The sequence below is a fragment of the Oryzias latipes genome, chromosome 2 (assembly GCF_053564925.1).
Source record: "Oryzias latipes strain Hd-rR chromosome 2, Olatipes_Hd-rR_3.1".
NCBI classification, from domain to species: Eukaryota; Metazoa; Chordata; class Actinopteri; order Beloniformes; family Adrianichthyidae; genus Oryzias; species Oryzias latipes.
In genome coordinates, this window is record NC_136238.1 from 34,493,576 (window position 1) to 34,516,427 (window position 22,852).

General features: G+C 41.8%; 1 protein-coding gene and 1 long non-coding RNA gene across 2 annotated transcripts in view; one reads left to right on the forward strand and one right to left on the reverse strand.

Moving 5' to 3' along the window:
- LOC144988172 (uncharacterized) overlaps window positions 1-22,852 on the reverse strand; it is a 75,654-nt gene that overhangs the window by 20,585 nt on the left and 32,217 nt on the right. The window lies entirely within an intron of this gene.
- LOC144987930 (uncharacterized) lies at window positions 8,424-9,648 on the forward strand. Its single transcript, XM_078937745.1, has one exon. The coding sequence runs from the start codon at window positions 8,510-8,512 to the stop codon at window positions 9,368-9,370; it is 861 nt and encodes a 286-aa protein (XP_078793871.1). The 5' UTR covers window positions 8,424-8,509; the 3' UTR covers window positions 9,371-9,648.

Genomic DNA, 22,852 nt, shown 5'->3' on the forward strand with positions numbered 1-22,852 from the left:
AAGAAAAAGGGAAATATAAAGAAACTTTACGGAGCGGACGGCAACTTGAAAGACTTCTGGCTTAACTGCCGCTGCGAAACCGTTACGCTGTGATTCTGGCGCGTCTTTCCCCTGAGCGCTGCCTGGCAGGCACCGTGTTTTGCTAACAACATATTTTGCTAACAATATTCTGCAGTTTTGAAAATGCAGAAGGAAAACTTGGTGCATATGAACAAGGGTTTTATGTTAAGTGACTGTAAATAAACAGACGCAATCTGGACGACGACAGAGAAGCATCCTGTGTTCATTGCTGTGGCATTTTCTTCTGTTCTCAACAGAAAATCTATTTTGTTGCTTTGACGCCACTCCTGGTGTCGGTAACAAATTGTGGGGGCTCGTCCGGGATCTCTCTCCGGCGCCACTCAAGTGTCCAGGGGAGCAGATCCAGTAACAAAGGAACCAAAGCTGAGGTGCTGCAACGTGACTACAGCCGAAGTGACAGCAAGTGAACGTCCACGAGGGAAGATTGAAGCCAGAAAGGACCCTTTCTTCCAAGGGAGCCGCACTGCTGTTAACCAAGAGCAAAAGAAGTCATGTCTGCGCCACGTAAAGAACTCACATGGAGCATCAAGAAGAGCCTGTACCAGCTCACCTGTGATGAAGTTTACCAGCTTGCTATGGAGGTGTCCAGAGACTTCCAGGAAGCAGTTAACTTTGACTCATCTGAGGAAGAAGGATGTGTTGAGTATATCCTTCAATATATGAAGTCTAATGCATTGCTTGACACTGAAGATGAAGGGATGAGTCATTTGTTAGCACTAAATGATCTTGTAAGCAACATTATTGAGAATCGTGACTTGATGGTTATCAGGGGTAGTTTAACGCAAGGGGAAGAGAATGTCACAGCTGCATCAGCTAGGACATTAGCTCAGGCTGATGGTAATGTGACAAAACCAGCTCCACTACCCACTGTCTCCATACCAAGAGTTACTCCACCAACCAACAACACAAATTCTTCCACTCAAGACATAGAACAGCTGCAAGCAATACATGAAGAATTAGGGAAAAAGCTGCAAAGTTACAAACATGTAGCCAGACAGTACGATCCACAGGAGACATCAGTTCCTCATCTGAGAAACCAAGTTACAGCACAAGGTGACACAGAGAAGGTGGTATGCTTGAAGGATCTGCCCTTCCTCCAGCGCAGAGAATTCAAAGTGCATGGTGGGCAGATAGGAGACCAGAACTCTGACATCACCTACAATAACATATGTAAACAACTGGATGAGGGGATCAAAGAGGGCTTCACAGAGACTGAAGTGATTTGGGGGGGCTTTGAGAATAGTCAAGCCAGGAGCCTTTAGGGACATGCTAACCAACAAAGATGAGATGGCGCTTTGTGAGCTCAAGGGGTTCCTTAGATCGCATCTTGGTGAAAAGGCAAGCACAGAATTATTTCAGGAGCTTGTATGTGCAAAACAACATGAGCATGAACCTCCTCAGCAATTCCTATACCGCATGATTGGGCTCAAACAAAAAATACTGTTCCAGTCCAAACAAGGCAACTCAGATATATGCTATGATCCAAAAACAATCCAGGGAGTTTTTCTGCACACAGTCTACCAGGGCTTAGGTTCAAAACACACAGACATAAGACAGTAAATGAGACCACTCCTTTCTAGGAGTCAAGTGACTGATGAAGAAATTCTTTCACAAGTAATGAAAATTATTGCAGACGAAAATGAACATCAGCGTAGATTGGGCTACACTTCCAGACAAAAGCCTGCACACATGCACAGTGTAAGGGTAGTTGATGAGAATCATGCCATGATGGAAAAAGACCACCAGGCCATCCAAAAACTCAGTGCACAGGTTGAAGCACTAACAACCATGGTTGCTGCTTTAATGGACCAGAAAACAACAAAAAACCATGCAGCCTCTGCACAGGGCCTATCTTCCCAAACGCTGGGCCAACCCCACACACAGTGCCCTCCTTCAGCCAGTAGAACAGCTGTCTCTCAAAATCTTCTTCCTCCCCAGAGAAAGGAAAAGCCCTTCCGCTGTATGAACTGTATACAACAAGGTTTAGAAGATTGCAGTCACTGTTTTGTTTGTGGAGAGCCAGGCCACAGGGCTATTGGTTGCCTAAAAAGAACAATGAAGCCTTTAAACTAGGAGCGGTCTCCGTGGAGGGACAACAAGAGGCCGTTTCACAACACAAGTCCCACAGTACCACCCCAAGAAGTAACCGCACTCACTCAAGCAGAAAAAAAGAAAGTAAAAGAACAGGCAGAGGCAACCCCTCAGAAGAAGCTAAAACTCTTCAGAATGTCTCTCGCACAGTACCACTCATTGGAAAAAAATGCTTGCTCACTTGTTTCATCAATGGCTTTGCAACAACTACACTATTTGATTCTGGATCTCAAGTAAGCATAATAGATGGGGCTTGGAGAGAGATGTTTGTTCCAAAGCATTTTGTGCGGCCACTAAAAGAGCTTCTCGATCCAGGTGACAGCCTTGACCTGGTTGCTGCAAATGGACAGGCAATCCCCTATGATGGATGGGTGGAGCTTACAGTCAACCTTATGGGGAATGAAAATCCAAATATTGCTATACAGGTCCCCTTTTTGGTCAGTCAGCTCCCTCTGCCCCAGCCTCTATTAGGTGCTAATGTTCTCCAAGCTATGATTAACTTACAAGAGTCTCCTGCTGAAGCACATGCTATGGTTTTTGAGCTGCTCAGAAAAGCATTGGGTGCTGAAGAAGAACAAGTTGAAGCAATGGTGAACTTTATTCAGCTGAAAGAGCGCCAGACTCCATGGCAACAGTGAGAGTTGGAAAAGATGATGTTATCATAGCAGCTGGAAGAACTGTATATGTGAAGTGCAGGGTACCTCCCAACTTTGACACCTCTGATCCTTTTGTTCTGTATGAACCAACAGACAATGACACAACACTGGATCAACTGAGTGTTGGAGAGAGCCTTTTAAAGGTCAACGAAAGTAAAACCCCTCTTCTTTTTGTGCCAGTCTCCAACCACACCAAACAGGATATCACTCTTCCTAGAAGACACCCAATAGGATTCATCCAACACATCAGCAAAGTTATTGAGACAGGAGATGCAAAGGCACAACAAGTTGAAAAATCAAAACCAGCAAGCCCGGCAGAAGTCAACAATGTCAACGCCCCTGTCACATCCTTAGTTGAGCTATGGCAACCACCTGTTGACCTCAGTCACCTCAACCCAGAACAGCAACAGATTGTGGAGAAAATGCTGTATGAAGAGAGTACGGCTTTCGCCAAAGACAACACTGATATTGGGTGCATTCCATCCCTCCAAATGCCCATTAGACTCACCGATGACATCCCCGTGCAAAGAGCGTACTCTTCAGTCCCAAAACCACTCTATAAAGAGGTAAAAGAATACATCCAGGAACTGCTATTGAAAGGGTGGATTATTAAGTCACAGTCTCCATATGCTGCACCTATTGTATGTGTCAGAAAAAAGGATGGATCGTTGCGACTCTGCATTGACTACCGTCTCCTCAACAAAAAGACAGTGCCAGACAAACACCCTCTTCCACGCATTCAAGACTTGATCGATTCACTCGGAGGCTTTAGCTGGTTTTCTATCTTAGATCAAGGCAAAGCTTATCATCAAGGTTTCATCTCCGAAGGCTCAAGACATCTGACTGCCTTCACTACACCCTGGGGATTATACGAGTGGATCAGGATCCCATTTGGATTATCAAACGCACCAGCGGCATTTCAGAGAAGCATGGAAGAGATGCTACAAGACCTGAGGGACGAATGTTGCATTCCTTATTTAGATGATGTTCTTTGCTTTTCCAGATCATTTGAGGAACATGTTGATTCTCTGCGCCATGTACTCCGAGCATTGAAACGTCATGGGGTAAAGCTGAGACCGGAAAAGTGTGAGTTTTTCCGCAAAGAAGTCAGGTATGTGGGTCGCCTTGTTTCCTCAGATGGGGTGAGAGTGCACCCAAAGGACATTGAAGCAGTGCAGGCCTTGAAAGAGAAGGCACCACAAACAGTAGGAGATGTTAGAAGACTGTTGGGCTTCCTTAGCTATTACAGGTCATATGTCCAAGATTTTTCCAGAATAGCAAGACCGCTGTATGAATTGCTACAGAAAAACCCCAGTGTCCTGCAAACAAAGTCTCAGAGAAAGAACAAAAAAGGTCCGCAATTATCCTCTTCTACCCCAGTGGAATGGAAGATTGAACACCAACAGATCCTTGAACATCTAATCAATATCCTGACCAATCCACCTGTCTTAGCCTACCCAGACTTTGACCAACCTTTCACACTTCATACAGATGCCTCACAAAACGGGCTTGGAGCTGTGCTTTACCAAAACCAAAATGGGAAAATGAGAGTGATTGGGTATGGGTCCCGTACATTAACACCAGCAGAGCAGAGCTACCACCTTCACAGTGGTAAGCTTGAGTTTTTAGCTTTGAAGTGGGCAGTGTGTGAGAAATTTAGAGACTACCTCTTTTATGCCCCCCATTTCACTGTCTATACTGACAACAACCCTTTGACATATGTGATGGGCACCGCCAAACTTAATGCAGTTGGTCATAGGTGGGTGGGGCAATTAGCAGATTTTAACTTTGACATACGCTACAAACCAGGAAAGCTGAATGTTGATGCTGATGTTCTCTCACACTGTCCTCTAGATATTAACACCTATATGAGTCAGTGTTCGGAGAGACTTTCTGAGGAAGCAGTGGGTGCCACCTGGGATGGTAGCAGGACAGCCCAGCAGAATGATGTGGCATGGGTGGCCTCCCTTAGCATCACATCCGAACAACCAACTCACACAAAGTCTTTCCCTGTGATAGACCATGAGGAACTGGTGAGAGAACAACAGAGGGACCCTGTAATCAGAAAGATTCTGGAGTTGAAGAAAAATTTCACCGAACTAACAGAGGAAAAACGCAGATCTTTGGACACAAACACAAGAAAGCTCTCTAGAGAGTGGAGCAAGCTCCATGTGGAAAATGATCTGTTGTACAGGAAAACCCAAGGACGGAAACAGTTAGTGTTGCCAGACACCTACAAGCAGGTTGCACTGACACACTTGCACGACAATATGGGACATAATGGCGTAGAGAGGGTTTTAAGCCTGGTAAGAGAGTGATTCTTCTGGCCATTTATGAAAAGGGATGTGGAAGATTATGTAACTCGCAGATGTCGCTGCATTAAACAGAAGAAACCCGCTGTCCCTGAAAGAGCACCCATGGGGAGCATCACATCTAGCTCGCCACTAGAGCTAGTGTGTATTGATTTTCTACACTTAGAGGCCAGTCGAGGCGGATATGAGTATATCCTGGTAGTAGTTGATCATTTCACCAGGTTTCCCCAAGCCTATCCCACTAAAAACAAGGCTGGGAAAACTGCTGCCGACAAGATTTTCAACGACTTTGTCCCCCGTTTTGGATATCCACATAAACTCCACCATGACCAGGGTAGAGAGTTTGAGAATGAACTCTTTAGAACTCTCAGACAGTTTGCTGGTGTGAACCACTCAAGAACCTCACCGTACCACCCTCCGGGTTATCCTGCTGAGAGGTTTAATCGAACACTATTGCAGATGCTCCGCACACTGGGTGAGAAAGAAAAAGAAAATTGGAAAGATCACTTACCCCACATTGTGCATGCATACAATTGCTCCAAACGTGAATCAACAGGGTTCTCCCCATACTATCTGCTTTATGGCCGACACCCTCGACTCCCAGTGGACCTCATTTTTGGATTGGTTGGAGAAGACAAAGCCCAAACAGGCACAGACTATGCAGACAAGTGGGCAGAGAAGATGATTGAGGCATATAAAATAGCCAGCACTACTAGCCAACAATCGAGTGCCAAAGGAAAGCGCTATTATGACAAGAAAAATAGAGGTGTTACTCTTCAGCCAGGGGACAGAGTTCTTGTACGCAATGTAGCACAACGTGGAGGACCATGTAAGTTGAAGCCCTACTGGGAGAAGACAATTTATGTTGTCAGAGAACAATTAGGTGACAACCCAGTCTATAAAGTAAGTCCTGAAACAAACAGCCATCCCATTCGAACTCTACACCGAAATCTGTTGCTCCAGGTGAACGACTTACCTGTTGAACAACCACCACCACAAAAAGCCCATGCTAAGGCGAAAAGGTCAACAAGGCTCTTGTTAACACCAACACAGATCCAGTCACATAACTCAAATGAGTCTGATGAGGAAGAAGAGGAACCAACTTACTGGCTGAGATTTCCAAGGGAAACAAAGAGGACAGCTGATTGTTTGGTTGATCCACCAGCTTACTACAATGAACCAATGTTGTGTGAAAATGCTAACGCTGACTTTGAAGAATCGGAACCAGCTGAACTTGTATCTGAGAGGAATAGTTTCACTGTGGGAGAACAGACGAGGCAGAATGAAAGTCTGCCATTCATAGACCAGCCTTTACAACAAGATGACAATGTTCCTTAGATCGATGAAGAAGAAGATATCCAAAGTCACTCATCACCCGTCTTGAGGAAATCTACCAGAAATAGGCGCCCTGGTCAGATATTCACCTACAACGCACTTGGCCAGCCATCCTATCAACCTCGTGCTGTCATCAATGCAGTAGCAACTCAACTAACACCCTACAATTACCATTTCCCACAAAGACATTTCTATCCAGTCCAGCCTAGTACTTTTACCTCACAAACATACCCACCGTTTTACCATCCAGTCTACTGCTTGTAGTAGGAAGATGCAGTGCACATGTTTTCAATTTGAACGTTTCATGGTTCTAAAGAGTTTTGAAAAACAAAAAAAAGTTAATCTAAGTTGAGGCCATGTGCAAGTGTCGGGAGCCACTTTTGTTTGTAGGGGAGTGTGTGGTAAACACAAAAATAAGCCTGTGTGAAAAACACAAAAAAATAAGCCTGTTGGTTTTAAATGCACAACTTAAATTTAAGTATCTAAAAAATATATATATATATATTTATATATATAAATATATATATATATATATATATATATATATATATATATATATATATATATATATATATATATATATATATATATATATATATATATATATATATATATATATATATATATATATATATATATATATATATATATATATATATATATATATATATATTTGTCTTATGTTTAATTTTGGAATTTATCAAATGCAGAACGGAAGGAACAAAACTGATGCGGACAGTTGTGTGCTGGGTTGTTTCTGACGGTGGGTTTGTGCATGAGCACCTCAGACGCAATCTGGACGACGACAGAGAAGCATCCTGTGTTCATTGCTGTGGCATTTTCTTCTGTTCTCAACAGGTTGGTGTACCATAAATACATTCTTTTGATCACTTGATTTGACATAAAATTAGTATATATTAATTATGAGTACTTTGAAAGAAAAAGGGAAATATAAAGAAACTTTACGGAGCGGACGGCAACTTGAAAGACTTCTGGCTTAACTGCCGCTGCGAAACCGTTACGCTGTGATTCTGGCGCGTCTTTCCCCTGAGCGCTGCCTGGCAGGCACCGTGTTTTGCTAACAACGTATTTTGCTAACAATATTCCCCGTGTAAAAACTTGCAGGCAAAATGTTAAAACACAGTTTTTCAAGGGTTTTGATGTGGTTTCAGTTTATGTGAAGAATGGTTATTGAGTTTAAATCTGAAAAGTATTATATTGAAATTGATTTAAGCTCTCCAGACTGAACATGTTAATGTTATTGAATGCAGAATGTTGCTTCTAATTTTGTGCATCATAAAATGATGGGACTCAATGGTCAGACACTGGCTGATAAGTTGTATTTGTATATATGTTTATGTAAAGATTAGAGATAATACACCTGGAGAATTGAAAGATTTTATTTAATATTGAACTGGTATGTAATGATTGTATAAAGACTGCAGTTTTGAAAATGCAGAATGAAAACTTGGTGCATATGAACAAAGGGTTTTATGTTAAGTGACTGTAAATAAACAGACGCAATCTGGACGACGACAGAGAAGCATCCTGTGTTCATTGCTGTGGCATTTTCTTCTGTTCTCAACAGAAAATCTATTTTGTTGCTTTGACGCCACTCCTGGTGTCGGTAACAATAAGAATTGTATTCTCATAATTATCTGCTCTCTTCTAATCACGAAAATGTTCAATATGGAAGACAAACATGTAAACATTTGGATTTTCATGAAAGGAACAAATAAATAAATGAAATTTTGATTTGATTTGAAATGGTTTATTTCAGGCAATTAAGAAGAAACAATACTCAAAAGCAGTATAATCATCAATTGTACATTCATACAGTAACTAATCAAACTTAGGATAATTAGACATATTAATAAATATTGCTTGAAAGGGAGTGGAAAGAAGCAAACTTATATAAATGGCGGACAAAATGGCGGACGGAGAAACAGCAGAGTGAGTCCAGACCAAAACTTGGGAAAAAACCCAAATCCAACCAATGATCTGGTCTCACAGTCTGTGAGTAAAGCTACTGGAATGATCATTGACCTCAAAGAAGACATCCGTCGTCTGAAAGCTGAGCTGGAAATGAAGGACGCTCACCTGTCCAGATTCATGGACGTCTCCTTCGCTCAGTCTAAGCGGCTAAGCTCGCTTAGCGCCGCACTCCAGGACACAGCTCCATGGGACCCGTCCACCTGCCCATGGCCTTCTTCATTCTTAACACCCAAGAAAAGATCCCTCGATGAAGAAGTGGTTGTCCGAAGGCCCAGAAGGAGGAGATCTGATGAGACCCGGAAGGCTCCCGTCCTGAGTCTCTCCAACCGCTTCTCCGATTCTCCCGCTCCTTCCGCAGCGGTCACAGCGGCACAGACTCCACCAGACTTTGGCTCCACCATGCATTTCCCCGCTCTACGGAGAGACGCCACTGTGATCCCGAAGGAGGACGGACGCATCGCGGCATGCAGCAACCTGGACCGGGCCTCGGGGATCACCGCTAAAGCCCCATCAGGATCAGACGAGCGTCTGGATCTCCCCGCGTCCTCGCGGGCTCCAGCATCTTCCTCCCGCCGTCGGATCCTGAAGGAAGCCGTCCGCTTCCATTCCAGCAAGGCTAGGACCTCGCCGCCGCAGATGAACCACCGGCCGCAAGGTGAGGCCGCCGCTGCCATCACGCAGGTACCTGTCGGCTCTGCACCTGCACCCGCGTCTCCTCCTCCACTGTTTACCCCGACAACAGCAATAATCGGGGACTCCATTATACGGAAGGTCCGCTTCTTTAACGCGGTCACACTGTTTTCCGGGAGCCACGGTTCTGGATATTCTGGAGAAACTCCCAGACCTGCTGCGATCTCTCCCTTCCACAATCAGGAGGCTGATTTTACATGTTGGTTTTAATGACACGTCTTATCGGGAGTCTGAAACGACTAAAAAGGCGTTCATCAGACTTTTTAATTTTTTAAACTCCTGTCCATTGACTGTTTTTATCTCGGGGCCCCTCCCCTCTCTCTCCCGCGGCCAGGGCCGCTTCAGCAGGCTGCTGGGTCTGAGCACCTGGCTCCAGTCTACTTCCAGCCTGAACAGATTTGTTTTTATTGACAATTTTGATCTTTTCTGGAACAGAACTTCATTCTATAAAACTGATGGGATTCACCGCAGTCCACTGGGCAACAATGTTTTAGCTGCAAACATCAGACACTCTGTCCAGACATCACCGGCCCCCATCATGCCCCCACCAGTCCAGATCTCCTCCTCATCCATGCAGACATCAGTGTGTGGAAGTGACTGACTGGATGTGGTATCACCCCCCCACATTCCCCAAGAAACTGCTTTAATCGACAGTGCTTCCTTGCCACAACCTGCTGCCCCCCCAGTCTATCCCATTAAGACCATTATTACAGACAGGTCTTCCATGAGGGGAAGTGCTGGGAGAAAAGCAAACACTAACTGGCTTCATCCACTAAAGGAAGCACCAAAACCTGAGGAAGCAGATTCCACAACCACTCCCCCCTCTTTTAACTTGGCACTTTTTAATATTTGATCGTTGTCTAACAAAACTTTTATCATAAATGATTTTATCCATGATTATAATATTGATGGACTCTTCTTAACTGAAACATGGCTGAGCACGAATGCATCTACTGTTCTCACTGAGGCCTCTCCACCCAATTTTAGCTTTGTTTTTTCAAACAGGGAGGGCAGAAAGGGTGGGGGTACTGCATCTATAATGTCCAACTCCTTTGCAGTAAAGCAGATTACATTGGATGAGTACCCCAGCTTTGAACATCATGCCTTTGTTTTTAACAGCCCTCCAGTTTTATGCATCACAGTGTACAGACCACCCAAACCAAGCTCTGTTTTTATTGAGGAGTTTTCTGAGTTTTTAGCATCTGTCCACACTTCCTTTAACATGATTTTAATTACAGGTGATTTTAACCTGCATATAGACGGGAAGTCGGACTATTGCACCACTCAGTTCTTGGACTTACTCTCCTCTCTTGATATTAAACATGTCATACAGCCAACTCACAACAGGGGGCACACTCTTGACCTCGTCATCAGTCATGGTTTACCTACCAGTGTGTCCGCTGTTGTGGATCTGGCTGTATCTGACCATTACTGTGTGCTTTTTAACATTACTGGTTTTACAAGGCAGGAGACCTCTGTGAGAACGGTGAAGAAACGCTACTTGACTCCTGAAGTGGTCGAAAAATGTATTACATCTGTTCGCTCCATCTCTCCACCTGTCTTACTGGCCCCCTGTGATCTACTTGTTGAAAATTTTAACAGTAAATTAAAATTCAGTCTCGACTCAGTTGCCCCACTAACATCTAAAAAGATAAGAACCAAAGCCACACCCCCTTGGAGAACTGAGGAAATTAAACAATTGAAGAGACGTTGTAGATCTGCTGAAAGACTTTGGAGAAAACACAAACTTGAAATAAACTATCAACTATACCAAAACCAACTAAAACTATATAATCAAACAGTAAAACAGACCAGAAATTCACATTTGGCGAAGATCATTTCTGTAAATAAAAATAAACCCAGAGTCCTCTTCACCACAATTGAATCTTTAATCAACTCAAATGTGAACAAAAACCCAATGCCAGCCTCCGCCTCATTGTGTGAGGACTTTGCAGACCACTTCAGGAGCAAGATCGATTCTGTCAGATCTAACATCATAAAAGGACAGAAAAGCTTTTTATTGGTAATGTTGGCTTGATTTTACCTGAGGAAGCACTGGACAGTTTTGACCTGGTTGAAGCTGCAACACTTGGTCGAGTTTTCTCCCAAGTTAATCCAACAACTTGTTTTTTAGACCCCATCCCTACATCACTTTTTAAACCCTTTACGGGTCTTTTGAGAGTGAGATTTTAAATATCATGAACTCCTCTCTACAGACGGGTATTTTTCCTGCTGCCTTTAAAACGGCAGTGGTAAAACCGTTACTCAAGAAAACTAATTCAGACCCTTCAATTTTTAATAACTACAGACCTGTGTCCAACTTGCCATTTTTAAGTAAGGTTTTAGAAAAACTTGTTTTTATTCAGCTAAACGAGTTTCTCTTACAAAACAACATTTTTGAGATAAACCAGTCTGGTTTTAGGACGAACCACAGCACAGAGACAGCCTTGTTAAAAATCGTTAATGATCTCAGGTGTGCCTTGGATTCAGGTCAGATCTCAGTACTAGTTCTGTTAGATCTAAGCACAGCTTTTGATACTGTTGATCACCTGATCCTTGTAAACAGACTTAAAAGTCTTGGCCTTTCAGGGACTGTTCTCAAGTGGTTCGAGTCGTATCTCATGGAGAGAAGCTTTATGGCTAACATGGACACATATTTTTCTGGGGTCCGTGAAATTAATTGTGGGGTGCCTCAAGGTTCCATCCTGGGCCCCTTTACTTTTTAGCATTTACATGCTTCCTCTGGGGAATGTCATCAGGAGCCACAACATCAGTTTTCATAGCTATGCTGATGACACCCAGCTGTACATTGCTATGTCTCCTGATGACACAAGACCATTAGAAGCACTTTTTAACTGTATTTTAGATGTAAAATCATGGATGGCAAATAATTTTCTGCAGCTCAACCAGGACAAAACGGAAATTTTAATTATCGGTCCCGAAGCCAAGAGAGAGAAACAGTTTCTGAAGCTACAGGAACTTTCATTAAGTCATTCAGGAACAGTCAGAAACCTGGGTGTCATTTTCAACTCTAAGCTGACTTTCATCCCCCATATAAAACAGGTGGTTAAAACTGTTTTTTATCATCTCAAAAATCTGGCTAGAGTCCGCCCACTACTCTCTCTTGCTAATATGGAGATGCTAATGCATGCTTTTATCATGAGTAAAGTTTATTACTGTAACGCCCTGCTTGCTGGTCTTCCAAAAACCAACATTAAAAACCTTCAGCTTCTCCAGAACTCTGCTGCACGAGTTCTTACAAAGACCAGGAGGTGGGCTCACATCACCCCAATTTTAAAATCCCTGCATTGGCTCCCCATACACTTCAGGATTGATTTTAAGATACTTTTAACAGTTTTTAAATGTCTTAACGGTCTTGAGCCTTCTTATTTATCAGATCTTTTAGTAAGATATGAACCCTTGCGGACCCTGAGGTCCTCTGGCACAGGTCTGTTAACCATTCCAACTGTAAAAACTAAAACCTATGGAGAGGCTGCGTTTCAGCACTATGGTCCCCGTTTATGGAACAGTCTGCCGGAGGACCTGAGAGCCGCAGAGAACATTAATGCTTTAAGAAAAGGCTCAAGACCCATCTTTTTAACCTGGCTTTTAGCTAATGCTTTACTGCTTTTATTTATTTATTTATTCAGTTATTTATTTATATGTACTTTTATTTTATTTATTTATTCATCCATTTTATCTTGTTTTATGAAGTTGAATCTGATTTTTAACGCGTTATTTTAATTTACCTTATTTTAATGTTTTATTGTTTTTATCAATATGTTTACTTGATTATTCTCATTTTTATTCATTTTTATTTCCGGTCCTTCCTCAGCTGGAGCCCCTCCCTCTGGGTCGGCTGCTGTTCAGCCTCTGGGTGGGGACCTGCACCACCACTTAGCTGTGGTGGAGCGGTCCCCGCCTGTGATGCTGCATTTGGCTGTCTATGCGGCTGTTCACGGAGGGGGAGGTTCCAATTATCAGCGTTTCCTGCATCCTGTTTTTGTGCTCAGCCTATTTCTAATTGACCTTTGCCATCACTTAGGGGGTGGGAGGTGTGAGAGGAGTGGGGGGCTAGGTACGGGGAGGGGTGCCCTATTTATTTATTTTTATTTTATTTATTTTTAAATCATCAATGCTTGTTTTTATATTTTGTTGTGTTTAATGTAAAGCACTTTGTGTTATATTTTTATATGAAAAGTGCTTTATAAATAAAGTTTGATTTGATTTGATTTGATAATCCCACCCCGTTATACTGTAACCATTTTATTACATGATTTATCAATATCTGGTTCCTAACTTTTATCAGACAGAATTAACAATCATAAGGTATCGATAAAGCACATGACAAAGATGAATTATTTAATTATTATGTACAAAATAACTCTTTTAGAAATCAACATGGCAAATGCAGATCAGTTATCTAAAATATATGCAGATTATGTTACTTATAAAAGTCATTCATATGATTAGAACATAATGCTATATCAGTAAAATAGACACAACACTGTTTCAGGAATTTTCATAGCAAAATTTCATCAAGTATCAAAGTAAAAAATATGTGCAAAATTATGCTACATTAGGAAAGATTGTTGAATCAATTTATTCATTTTAGGAGCAAGTGAAGTAATATCATTAAACATCGATCAATTTAACCATTTTCAATAAGTGATTAATCATTTGTTTGACTTTTTTTAAACATATATATATAAATATTAATAAATAATAATATACCCGTTGGTAAGGTGCAGGACTGTCACGCAGGAAACCATGGTTCGATTCCCAGGGGCGGCATGAACAATATAATGGCAATGGTAAATGGGGGCAATTACCATAACAATAGCGAGCAATTAACATCACCCAGTGAGGGTCCTTGGGCAAGACCCTTTACACTACGACCTACCTCACAACATGAGAGACAATAAACCACATTCATACAGTAACTAATCAAACTTAGGATAATTGTCATGCCAGCTCAGACGTCGCCCGGCCAGACAAGGTCTGCGTCAGGTGCTGGGGGACCAGAGCACCCTGATGAAAAGTGGGCTACTGGAACAAGGCAGAAATGGACTAGATGCGAGAACAAGGCTCTCTTAGAATGCTACTACTCAAGTAATCCCAACCATCGTGGTTACATGCAGAGAATGGGGAATGAATGGATGCTTCGATAAACCACAATCAAGGCTAACTGCCAAACAACTGGTAGCCCAATGCTTGAACATCCACAAGCGGCAACTCCTATCACAACTTGAGATTGAAGCGATACAATACAATGGCAATACCCCGGGAGAGCCAGAACAACAGGTCAGAGAGGAGGCTCTACTACACTCCCACCCTGAGATTGAGATACACAGCCCCAACAACCACAGTTACGCTGAGCGTAGAGGCTCAGATCTACCACACCAGACAAGACCCAAGGTGTAGGCTGTGCAAAGAGGCGCCTGAAACAATCCAGCACATAACTGCAGGGTGTAAGATGCTGGCAAGGTAAAGCATACATGGAGCGCCACAATCAAGTGGCTGGAATAATATACAGGAACATGTGTGCAGAGTATGGACTGGAAACCCCAAGGTCAAAATGAGAAACACCCAGAAGGTGGTAGAGAATGAAAGGGCAAAGATCCTGTGGGACTTCCAGATCCAGACTGATAGGATGGTAATGGAGAACCAACCAGACATTGTAGTGGTGGATAAAGAACAGAGGAAAGCTGTTGTGGTGGATGTGGCAGTGCCAAGCGATGGGAACATCAGGAAGAAGGAACATGAGAAACTGGAGAAATACCAGGGACTCAGAGAAGAACTGGAGAAAGCCTGGAAAGTGAAGGTGACAGTGGTGCCTGTGGTAATTGGAGCACTCGGGGCAGTAACCCTCAAGCTGGAGGAGTGGCTACAACAGATACCTGGAAAGATCTCAGACATCTCAATCCAGAAAAGCGCAGTGCTAGGAACAGCTAAGATACTGCGCAGAACCTTCAAGCTCCCAGGCTGCTGGTAGAGGACCCGAGCTTGAGTGAGAAACCCACGAAAGGGTGAAAGGGGCAAGTTTTTTTTATATTTTTTTCTTTTTTTTATATAATAAAGTAATGCTGTAAGGGAAAATAAAAAGGGTCCATAATCTGTGGATTGTCCAAGGTTGGCATTTCTTCTTCTGAATAACAGCTGATCTTCTGGGTTTAAACAGTTTATAGTTCTCTTCCATGTTATGTCTGCAGACATTAGATTCAGGTCCATATCCTTCTTCAGCTGATATCAGCTGCGGTGAAAGTTGAGGTCAAGTTGTCTGTAGGTCAGAAATCTCTGCTGTTATTCAGGTGACGTCAGACAGATGGAGAAAGTGAGGAATCCAGGTGTCATATTTCTTGAAATTATTTGGCTCTTTGGTTTATTATCATATCCATGTTGTTTCAGACGACCGTGATCAAACACTTCTCAAAATCTTTCATGGTGTTCACAACCAGAACCTTGGACCAGTCCGGTGGACCGAGTGGTTTGACGTAAATCCTGCAGCCTTTAACCCAAGTGTTCTCAATCTGCTTCTGCTTCCTGAGAAGCCGTGCATGTTTGGAGATTTCAGCATTCCTTCTGGTCAGATTGTCGTTCAGATAAACAGCCAAACCTTTCAGGTTTTTACGTTGATTCATCAGAGCTAGCTTGTGTTTTTGATTCACAAACCTGATGAGGATCGCTGGTTTATCCGTCTCCTTTCTCCCGGGGAGCAGGTGGCAGGTCTCCATGGTATTGAGATCCAGGGAAATCCCTTTAGATGTGAGAAATGAATGTATTTGCTAATCCAGAGTCTCCCCACCTCTCTCCTTATCAGCTCTGCTAGCTACGCTATCGCTAGCATTAGCAGTGCTAGCTCCTGCGTTCAGCTTCGCTCCAGGTTTATTGGTAATCCAGTGAGAATGACATTATTCATCCTTACTTGCTGTTCCACGTCGTCCAGTCTTTTCTCCAGAATGTCGGTTTTCTTGTTGCTCGTTTTGAGCCTGAAATCTTTGGAACTCTTCCATCATGTCCCAAAGTGGCATTAGCTTAGCCGACACCTGATCCATAAAAGATTTTAGCATTTCTTGAATATCGTCAAGAGTCTTTTTGAGGTCTTCGTATTCCTGGGTTTTCTTAGGGGGCATGGTCAGCTCTCTTTTTGGAGAAAATCAACTTTTTAAGTCATTTGAAGATAGTTGTATATTTGCAGAGAGCCGCGACCATTGAAATCTTTGTCAATGAATTGATGCCTTCTGCTGCACTGGATTTGATGTGATCTGTTAACAGTTACAGGACAGCCTCGCCTAATTCCTCTCTAGATTAAATCTGGGAGAGGTGCCACCTGCTAATTTAATAGAGCTGTTACAGTTTTTGTATAATGTTACAATAGCTGAATAAAAGTCTTCTCCATAACCACATTTGTGAACACAATGCAAAATGAATTTATGTTCTACGGTATCAAATACTTTGTAAAAATCCAGAAATAAAATAAAACCATTATCATTTATATGTCTGAATGATCAAGAATGTCCAAAACTAGCCTGATATTATTCATTATATGTCTTCCTGACATAAAGCCAGACTGGGTCTCATCAATTACTGAGTCCAGTGTCAGTTTGAGTCTTTTGGCCAAAGATCTTCTAATCATTGTTGAGTAATGATATTGGACGCCAGTTATCCAAGAATGACGTGTCTTTCCCAGATTTTGGAATTAATGTTGTCAAGCCTTGAGTCAATGTTGTAGGAAGAAGTTCTTTGTCTATACTTTCTAGAAACATTTGATGTAAAAAGGGAGACAGATCCACAGCAAAACATTACTAAAACTCTGAAGTCAGCCCATCTGTTCCTGGTGATTTATTAGATTGAAGTTGTTCTATGACCTTTTGTACTTCCTCCAGTGTAATCATGCTCTCACATTGCTCCTTTTCACTTTTAGTGATGGTCTTGACTGCTAACAAATCTATGAAGGCATCTGTTGAACCTTGACTAAATTTAGAGCTATAAAGTTTCTGGTAAAAATAGCAACAATAGTTAGAAATGACATCATGGTCTTCTGAAATATTTCCATCTATATTAAGTCTGTGAATGCTACTACCTTTAGAATGATGTCTCTCCAGATTACAGAAGTCATGTGAATTTTGTTCACCTTTTCAAGCCATCTTGATGGAGATCTCACAAAGGCTCCCTCAGCTTTTTGAAGATATAAATGATCCAATTCAGTTTGAAGGTTAGAGAGTTGGAGTTTCTCTTCATCTGATAGTGTGTCAGGATTATCTTGACACAATTGAGTGATTTTTGAAATGACATTTGCTTCATTTGCTCTTCTACTTTTAGCTTTAACACTACAGTGATCCCTTGCTATATCACGGTTTACTTTTCACGGTTTCGCTACTTCACGGATTTGGAATGTGCATTGTGTTCTGCATTCTGATTGGCTAAAAAGTCACTCCGCTTCTTCTCTTCCTGTGCGTCATTAATGTTGCAGTTTAATATGTACAGTACACGTACGTGAAACAGCTAGCCAAATTTGCAATACATACGTGCAAATTCTCTTGCAATTTTTTTCTCTAAAACCCAAAATGCCGACAAAAGCACCTACAGCAGGACCCAAAAGGCAGCGGAAGATGCTATCTATCGCAGATAAAGTTAAACTTCTGGAAATGCTTAGGGAAGGTAAAAGCTATGCGGCTGTAGGTCGGCATTACGGAATTAATGAATCTTCCGTTCGTTCCATAAAGAAGGAAGAAAAAAACATAAGGACGACAGCAGCTGTAAGTTTTAATAAGGATGCAAAAAGGGTTGCAAATGTCCGCAACAAGACCATGTTAAGGATGGAGTCTGCATTAGCTTTGTGGATTAATGACTGCAGGAAAAAAAACATTACGTTGGATACAAGCGTTATCTGCACAAAAGCGAGAATGCTGTATCAAAACTTTGCTGAGAGTGACAGGGAAGAGGAGGAGGATGCTGGGCCATCAACAAGTGCTGTTCACGCAGAACCCTGCGCATTTAATGCCAGCAAGGGCTGGTTTGAAAACTTTAAGAAACGCTTTGGACTTAGAAATGTTTCTCTGCACGGAGAGATGGCCTCTGCGAATGCCGCTGAAGCAGAAGCGTTCGTGAACAATAAATTCAAAGCGATCATTGAGGAAGGGGGATATAAACCTGAACAAATTTTTAACATGGATGCATTTGACATCAGGATTTTTCCTTCTCCATAGATCATGGAGGTCAAACTTCTCCATTTAATTCTTCAGCTTGGTGTTTCTTCCATCCGGCCAACGAGGAGGACACCTATCTACATTATTATCTGGGACATTGTTGAAGTCACCCCCCAACGATATGATAGCATTTGGGAATGTCTCTAACCATTTTAACAGTGAGTTTTCTATAGAGAGAAGAAGTTGATCATTTTCTCTGACAGTGTTGTATCCATAAATATTGGCTGAAATAATAATATTATCATCACATTGTAGTATTTAGTGACCTGATGGATCACTTTCAGTGAGTAAAATGTCCCCACTAAACCTATTTTTTTAGAGTTGTTACCCCAACTGATCTCTGTACCGTGTGGAAACCATAAAGAATGACCCCATTGACACTTCCACACTTTGGCATCATCAGATACTGAATGAGACTCTTGTAAAAAACAGAGATCTGTGGGAAACTGCTTAGCAAAAAGAAATAAAGCTTTGAGTTTAACATTGCTGCGTAGCCCCCTGGCATTAAAAGAAACGTAAGATAGAGTAAACAGATGAACTAGAACAATGAACAACACACAGAAAAAAGGTTTTGTTTTAGAAAAACTATCAAGCTATTTAACATATAGTGAATTATCGAGATCAGCACCAAAATACATTTTAGCAGCTTGAGTTCAAAAAATGTTTTTTAAACTCCCCCTTTTTTTTATTCCTTCTTTTCTTCCTGCCCCTTCTTCCTCCTCCCTTTGCAACCCCCATCCAACCCCCCCACAAAAATATAAAAATGAAAAGGGATTTGGGAGGTTGGAAAGTTCCTGAGAATGCAGAGAAGAACACACTGGACTCCTCACATGCTTGGGAAAACAAAAAAAGAATCTCTCTTATTTATTTTTCTCTTTTCTTCCGTTTCTTTTTTTATGGGTGAACTTCTGACCCATCAATAAATCCACAGCCTCCCATGAAGTGAGCCACCTTTCCCTCCTCTGCTTTCTTGATGTTCGGCCACAGCTTCTGCCGATTCTCCCTGTCCTCTTTCGTTAGGTCCTCGTTGAAGCGCAGGCCTTTAGCTCGGAGAAACCCATTCTTCTCCAAATCTCCTCTTTCAGACGCCGGGAGATGAATCTGATCAGAACCCCTCGAGGCCTCGGGTCCTCCTGGCGTTTTCTTCCCATCCATGTTCTTGCTTCCGGTTCCGGGTCACGGCAAGACGCGTGGTCGCAGCTCTCTGCGGATACAACTATCTTCAAATGACTTAATAAGTTGATTTTCTCCAAAAAGAGAGCTGACCATGGCCCCTAAGAAAACCCAGGAATATGACGAGCTCAAAAAGACCCTTGATGATATTCAAGAAACGCTTAGATCTTTTGTGGATCAGGTGTCGGCTAAGCTAACGCCACTGTGGGAGATGATGGAAGAGTTCCGAAGATTTCGGGCTCAAAACGAGCAACGAGAAAACCGGGTCGACATTCTGGAGAAAAGACTGGACGACGTGGAACAGCAAGTAAGGATGAATAATGTCATTCTCACTGGATTACCAATCAAGCCTCGAACGAAGCTGAACGCAGGAGCAAGCACTGCTAATGCTAATGATAGTGCCAGCATAGCTAGCAGGGCTGTTCATACGGAGCGCGGTGCAGAGTCTCTGGATTAGCAAATACATTCATTTCTCACATCTAAAGGGATTTCCCTGGATCTCAATACCATCGAGACCTGCCACCTGCTTCCCAGGAGAAAGGAGACTGATAAACCAGCGATCCTCATCAGGTTTGTTAATCAAAAACACAAGCTAGCTCTGATGAATCAACGAAAGAACCTGAAAGGTTCTGCTCTTTATCTTAACGACAATCTGACCAGAAGGAATGCTGAAATCTCCAAACATGCACGGCTTCTCAGGAAGCAGAAGCAGATTGAGAACACTTGGGTTAAAGGCTGCAGGATTTACGTCAAACCACTCGGTCCACCGGACCGGTCCAAGGTTCTGGTTGTGAACACCATGAAGGACTTTGAGAAGTGCTTGTTTACGGTTGTCTGAAAGAACATGGAGTAATAAACCAAAGAGCCAAATAATTAAAAAAAAAAATATGACACCTGAACTCATCACTTTCTCCATCTGTCTGACGTCACCTGAATCTACAGCAGAGAGTTCTGACCTGCAGACAACTTGACCTCCACTTTCACCGAGTTGATATCAGCTGAAGAAGGATATGGACCTCTATCTAATGTCTGCAGACATAACATGGAAGAGAACTAGAAACTGTTTTGAACCCAGGACAGCTGTTTTTTCAGAAGAAGAAGAAATACCAACCTTGGATAAACGACGGAATATGGACCCTTTTATTTCTTTTTCCATTACAGCATTACTTTATTAAATATTAAAAAAAAAGAATAACATATTAAAAAATAAATAAAAAAAGTAAAACAAATGATTAATCACTTATTGAAAATGGTTAAATTGATCGATGTTTAATGATATTACTTCACTTGCTCCAAAAAAATTGATAAATTGATTCAAAAATCTTTCCTAATGTAACATAATTTTGCACGTTTTTAACTTTTGATACTTGATGAAATTTTACTATGAAAATCTCTGAAACAGTGTTGTCTCTATTTTACTGATATAATATTATGTTCTTATCATATGAATGACTTTTAATAGTAACATATATTTTAGATAACTGATCTGCATTTGCCATGTTGATTTCTGTTACATGCAGGGGTTTTTCATGTCTTTCTTTTGTTTTCTTCCTCTGCATGTCCATACAACACCAAACATGTTTGGTACAATGCAAGAGGAAAAAAAAAAAGAATTCTCATTCCAGGACTGCTCTGGACAAAGCATCAGCCATCACATTTTCAGAGCCCTTTTTATGTTGTATGTCCAAGTTGTAGTCTTGACAAATTAGGGACCACCTCATAAGACGCCTGTTGTTGTTGTACATCCGGGAGAGAAAGACTAAAGGGTTGTGGTCTGTGAGTCTTTTCTTTTCTTGTTTTAGTTTTAGCGCTTTGATAGCCAGGCTGGGTTTTGTTCTATTCATTTCATTCCTTTGGCCCAACCTTAGTCCCTACCTCCCCATCTCCACGTTCAATAAAATCTTTAAAAGTTCCTCATTGTGTGTGTTTATGTAACGTACACCTCCGCTCTAGACCTGTACGTTTGTGAACGTAACAATTTCTAAAAGAGTTATTTTTATTTTTTATTTTTATCATAATAATTAAGTATTATGTTGCTTTATCGATACCTTATGATTTTCAATTCTGTCTGATAAAAGCTAGGAACCGGATATTGATAAATCATGTAATAAAATGGTTACAGTATAACGGGGTGGGATTATATAAATTCGCTTCCTTCCACTCCCTTTCAAGCAATATTTATTAATATGTCTAATTATCCTAAGTTTGATTAGTTACTGTATGAATGTATAACTGAAGATTATATTGCTTTTGTGTATTGTTTCTACTTGATTGCTTGAAATAAACCATTTCAAATCAAAATCAAAATGAGCGACATCAACAGCATCGGGAAACCTTTCTTTTTCTGAGGGCAGAACATGCTGGCAAATGTTGACCACCTCCTCGCGCACGTTTTTCTTCTCAGCCTCAGGAACGTACAGCCTCAGATTCCATCAATGACCACCATAAGCTTCCAGATCTGCAGCTCGGGTCAAGCATCTCCATGTAAAGTCCTCTGTTTTTTTAACACGTTTTTCCATGACATCAACTTTGTCATTAATGAGTTTAATTTCAGAATTAAACCAAACCAACTATTTTTTCAAGAGCTTCTCTTCTTGAGTTGATTAGTTCGGCGAGCATATTGACTGCTTCATCAGACTTCATGGACCAGGGCATAGTAGGCCTTTTGCTAGAGGAGGCTTACTTGGGGTCACTGGGAGTGAAGGAAATTCCTCCTCCAAAGTCACGGGTGTCCATGCTGCTGCCGGAGTAGTCGTGCTCGTCGGCTAACAACAAGCTAGCGGAGCGTTCTTTTTCTTTTGAAGACTCACTTCTATTAGCAGGTTTTGGCATTTTGAACGGTGGTAATTTGTAAAAAGTATCCAAAAGCTACAATCCAGAACGTTCCCAGGTCGTTTTCTTTCTGCTTCAAAAAAGCTCAATATTAAGTTAGGTGTTCGGAGCTCAATATAAACAAACCAATCACGCCGCCATCTTGCCGGCTCTCTCATCTAAAAACATTTCCATCTCCAGGATTTCAGCTCTGTGTTCATCCAAGCAGGCCCTGATAAAACACTGAATAGTTATCAAATCAAATCAAACTTTATTTATAAAATAGCGCTTATCATGCATTTTGTGCAACTCGAAGCGCTTTAACATTAAAAACAGAAAACACACAACATTACAGTAAAAACCCAACCCACCCTTCACCCTTCCCACTCCCCTCCGTTAAAACACATGACCCATGGCCCCCATGTACAAAGAATAATGACTATGTAACTTTAAATAAATAAATAAGCAAACAAACATACAAGTATGGCTTGGCTCTGCT

Excerpts from the sequence above, each read along its gene's own strand:
- LOC144987930 (XM_078937745.1), top strand. The coding sequence starts at position 8,510 with ATGATCATTGACCTCAAAGAAGACATCCGTCGTCTGAAAGCTGAGCTG.